Below are 5,000 nucleotides of genomic sequence, written 5' to 3'. Positions count from 1 at the left end.
TCTCTCTCTCTCTCTCTCTCTCTCTCTCTCTCTCTCTCTCTCTCTCTCTCTCTCTCTCTCTCTCTCTCTCCGTGGTAATTTCTTTGCATACAAAAAAGCAAATACATGGAACAGAATTCCTGTGGATGTAGTGAACAGTTACACGGTAAACGAATTAAAGAATAAATTAGAAAAGATCATGAAAAGTCTCTCAACAAACTACAGTAATTCGCTCTACCCAAGAGCAAATGGAGTTCCGCGGATGGACTAAAAAGTCTCAGACATCTCTCTTTCTAATGAAATAGAAAGTTTGGACCAGGAGGATGATCTCTGTATTATTATCAGCAAGGATTTGAAGTTCACCAAACAGAGTATAAAAGATGAAAAGAAAGCACAGAAACTAATAGGCTACATAAAGAGACAATTCAAATACAGAAACAAAGACACTGTACTACAGCTCTACACATTATTAGTAAGACCCCATCTATAATACGGAGTCCAATTCTGGGCTCCAGGTATTCAGAAGGATATAGATAGATTGGAAGCAATACAAGCTAGGGCCACCAAACTAGTTCCAACACTAAGACAATTTTGATATAGACGGAAGATGGAACGTTAGAACTTATTTGATCTACAAACACGACGACTAAGGGGACAGTTAATAGAGGCATTCAAAATTCTCAAAGGAATAACAAATATTGATTACGACAATCTATTCATACTTAGCACAAATCACTCCAGAGGTAACGGATACAAACTGGAATTGAAAGGATACAACACCACTGAATGTGGCAATTTCTTTACATATAGAATAGCGAAAACTTGGAATAGACCTCCATCTGATGTAGTAAACAGTAACATGGTAAACAAGTTCAAGAATAAGTTAGACAATAGCATAAGAACTCTCTAAATGCTTAAACTAAATCGCTCTGCCCAAGAGCAATTGCAGTCTGCGCAGATAGACTACAAGTCTTTGAGACACCCAAAATCCTTGTAACACATTCTCTCTCTCTCTCTCTCTCTCTCTCTCACCTGAAGTATGACAGCATCATCCGCTCCTCCTCGTCAAGGGGAGCTCCTGCCTTAGCAGCCAGCTCGCACGTCAGCCTCAAGCCACACCAGTTATTGTCCGAGGCGTAGATTCTCGCGAATTCGTCGGCCAGTTGAGGGTCGTCTTGGTTGTCTGCTAAAATGTTGCTCAGGTCGCGTTTCCTGCCAGAGGTATGAGAATCTGTTAGTTTAGGAAGAATTGTTGTGGTTTGGCTTAGTTTATGTTTAAAGATTTGGTGATGATTTGCTTGGCTAAGTAACTTTATTACTATTATTATTATTATTATTATTATTATTATTACTTGCTAAGCTACAACTCTAGTTATAAAAGCAGGATGCTATAAGCTCAAGGAATCCAACAGAGAAAATAGTCCAATGAGGAAAGAAAATAAGGAAACAGGATCGTACCTTAGCTATTCTTCTTCTTCTTCTTATTATTATTATTATTATCATTGTTCTTTGCTAAGCTACAACCCTAATTTGAAAAGCAGGATGCTACAAGCCTAAGGCCTCCAACAGGGAAAATAGTCCATTGAGGAAAGAAAATAAGGAAACAGGATTTTAGCTTAACTTAAATAGTAATAATAATAGTAAATCTAAGCTCCTAAAGACCAGAGATCTACATGGCAAATAAAAACAACATTAACTTACCTTCTTCGACCCCCGCTCAGAACTGCATGAGCAATAGTCAACAAGGTGAGTGCAGTACCGGCTCCTACTCCTCCGAAGAGAAGGGCGCCACTTGCTGCAAAGAAACCAGAATTTAATTAATTAAATCTCACTTAAAAAAATGAATGAATGATTTGAAGTTGTCTGGCATCCTGACATCGAAGGTCATGCACGCCGACAACTTGAAAGAATAGATTTACTGTATTTTCACTAGCTCCTTAAAGTCACCCGAAAGAATCTTTGCGAAATAAGCCCCACCCCCTGATGACGTCATAACCAATCACGTTGTCTCCTGTCAACGTGGGAGACATGATTGGCTATGACGTCATCAAGGGGTGGGGCTTATTTCGCCTGGAATCTCTGCAGCAACTGTAACATTGTATATACATAAATAGCCTATAAGTTGGACCAGTAACAAATGTAGGTGTTTCTAGTCGACTGCAGTGCAAAGGCCTCAGACATGTCAATTAATGTCTGTGATTTGGCCATTTTTCATCACGCTGGCAAGTGCGCATTGGTAATGGTGGAATATTTTCGCCTGATCGCTCAGCGAAGCAACCTAGTATGGGTGGCTCTGACTAGTACGCAAATCCTTTCACCGCGTTTATATATTTGGATACTAAAAGCGTTCTTTATAGGGATTGCAGAATGTGGGAAATATCTTTATTTACGTTTTTCTTCTGTTCGTGTAAATACGTGGAAAATTGATTTAAAACAGATTAATAGAAGGGGTAATCCCTTGCGTCAGGTTCCTTTTTGTTATTACCATTATTATTATTATTATTATTATTATTATTATTATTATTATTATTCTTTTTACTATTATTATTATTATTATTATTATTCTTTTTACTATTATTATTATTGTTATTCTTTTTACTATTATTATTATTAGTATTATTATTATTATCACTTTCTCAGCTACAACCCAAGTTGGAAAAGCAGGATGCTATAAGCCCAGGGGCCCCTACAGGGAAAATAGCCCAGTGAAGAAAGTAAACAAGGAAAAATAAAGTTATTTTAAGAACAGTAACAACGTTAAGATAAATATTTCCTATATAAACTATAAAAACTACCAAAACAAGAGGAAGAGAAATAAGATAAAATTAATTTATTGTTTTAACGTGCACATCCAATATAGCGTATTTTCTTCTCTCTCTCTCTCTCTCTCTCTCTCTCTCTCTCTCTCTCTCTCTCTCTCTCTCTCTCTCTCTCTCTCTCCTAAAATCTGTCACCGTGAGCGAGTCGGTCCCAGAGGTCCAATTTGTCTACAGCCCTTAACATCAGCGCATGCAAAACCTTCTATTTTGCATTTTACAAAATAGCGTGTAATCTTTTTGCCTAATAAACCGTCAAGTTTTTACATGATTACAACTGAAATATGAAAAAAATTAACCAAATTACTTAAAAAAAATTAAATTCTACAGTAATTTTCGTCTTAAATTTTTAATGATCCCGAACTTGAAGTGTAGATTATGGAAAAAAAATGAATGAATGAAAAAGTTGTAAAACAGGAGGAACTTAATTGTGAATTAGCGCAAACTTAAAGTATAGATTATGAAGAATATATATATATATATATATATATATATATATATATATATATATATATATATACATATGTATATATATAAAACAGGATGAAAATAAATAGTCCGGCGTTATTTTTCGCAAAATGCAAAATAACGTGTTGCGTTGTTTTATAAACTAATTACGTTATTATTTCTGAATATAATTCTAGTAATTTCTTGGACTATATATAAATATGATCAGCGCACAAGGCCCCTCTCCGCCCAAGCTATGACCAGGGAGGGTCAGGCAATGGCTGCTGATGTCTCAGCAGGTAGGCTTACAGGCTCCCCCAAAGCTTCATCCTTATCTCACAAGGATGGTGAGGTTGTAGACACCACAAGAAACTATCGAGCTTGAGCGGGTCTGGAACCCTAGTCCAAAAAGCTTTTGTAAAATGGCTAGTACAGTGGTAACGTGTTCGCTTAACTTTCGCTCGGCAGCATATCGATCCCCGCATGGGTCCGTGAGTTTAAGCTGTTTACTGGGGGGGGGGGGGGGGGGCACGTCTGTGGTTAGGCACCACAGTGGGAGTGTTGGACTAGCCTGGCTGCTGACGTTCTGGCGAGCATCTATTCTGATGATAGTGGAACTGAAGCACCAGACACCTTTACCTTGATTGATATCTCAGTGTGGGTTAAAATGGCATTTCTGAGAGAGAGAGAGAGAGAGAGAGAGAGAGAGAGAGAGAGAGAGAGAGAGAGAGAGAGAGAGAGAGAATAAAAGTGAGGAATAGGGGAATAATTACATAGGATTATCGTTTATTGAAGAAACGATGTTGTACCAAGATGTAAATTAGATTTAGAGAGAGAGAGAGAGAGAGAGAGAGAGAGAGAGAGAGAGAGAGAGAGAGAGATTTCTAGGCAACATTTGCACTCTTGGCTGCTATTCAATTACCTTGTATTCCTAAAAAAAATTTTAAAATTTGCAAACAAGAAATCTCATAAATGGACCCTGGTGTAACTGTTTAATTAGTGGAGTAATTTAAAAATGTAGTATATGCAATGTTCAAGACATTATTCCCAACAGAAATTAAGAAGATAATTAAATTCTTCCTGTGACAAATGATTAATTATCAAACACGGGATAAATTCATGCCAACAAGAGGCACTGAAAGTGTGCAAAAAAAAAAAAAAAAAAAAAAAAAAAAGAATATGCTGTTGTGGCTTTGGCCTTCCAAGTTAAGCAGATATTTGATATATAGACAATTGTGATATAATTTTTGAAAAGTAAAACTAAAGAAATTGAACAAAGATGAAAAAAAAAAAAATATTCTCTTGTGGGTTTGGCCTTCCAAGTTAAGCAAATATTTGATAACTAGATAATTGTGAGATCATTTTTGAAAAGTAAAACTAAAGAAATTGAACAAAGATGAAAATTACAAAAAAAAAAGAAAGAAAGAAAGAAGTATGAGAGAAACTGATTATTCAATGAATACCGTAATTCATACGATCTTAAAACCGGAAAAATTTCAGCATTCACTTGATAGTGTGAACCTGACGACCTCTTGGGAAAACAAGGATAAAAATGTAAAAGAAATGAAAGCAAAAGAGGAGTTATGGCGGCTTTAAAAAAGTTTCCATTCACTTGTTCACGTGCGCTTACCATGCTGTTGATTCTCATGGAACGACTGGGCTGTGTCTCGCTTCTGTAACTCTTGAACGAAATCTGGTCTACTCAACTGTGTTCTGTTAGGAAAAGTGTTTGCTTTCTTTTGAAAGCATGACTTCTTT

General features: G+C 36.5%; 1 protein-coding gene across 1 annotated transcript in view; it reads right to left on the bottom strand.

The window, feature by feature from the left end:
• The window catches only part of LOC137622957 (uncharacterized), a 23,497-nt gene that overhangs the window by 2,483 nt on the left and 16,014 nt on the right, over positions 1-5,000 (bottom strand). Inside the window, exons 3-4 of the mRNA XM_068353546.1 lie at positions 1,681-1,774; positions 1,012-1,191 (exon numbers count right to left, since the gene is read on the bottom strand). Coding sequence (XP_068209647.1) covers positions 1,012-1,191; positions 1,681-1,774 — 274 coding nt within the window. The remainder of the gene's footprint in view (positions 1-1,011; positions 1,192-1,680; positions 1,775-5,000) is intronic.

This window comes from Palaemon carinicauda, chromosome 2 (assembly GCF_036898095.1).
Source record: "Palaemon carinicauda isolate YSFRI2023 chromosome 2, ASM3689809v2, whole genome shotgun sequence".
Lineage (NCBI taxonomy): Eukaryota > Metazoa > Arthropoda > Malacostraca > Decapoda > Palaemonidae > Palaemon > Palaemon carinicauda.
The sequence above is the reverse complement of the archived record's forward strand: the minus strand, read 5'-3'. Positions and strand labels throughout refer to the sequence as shown.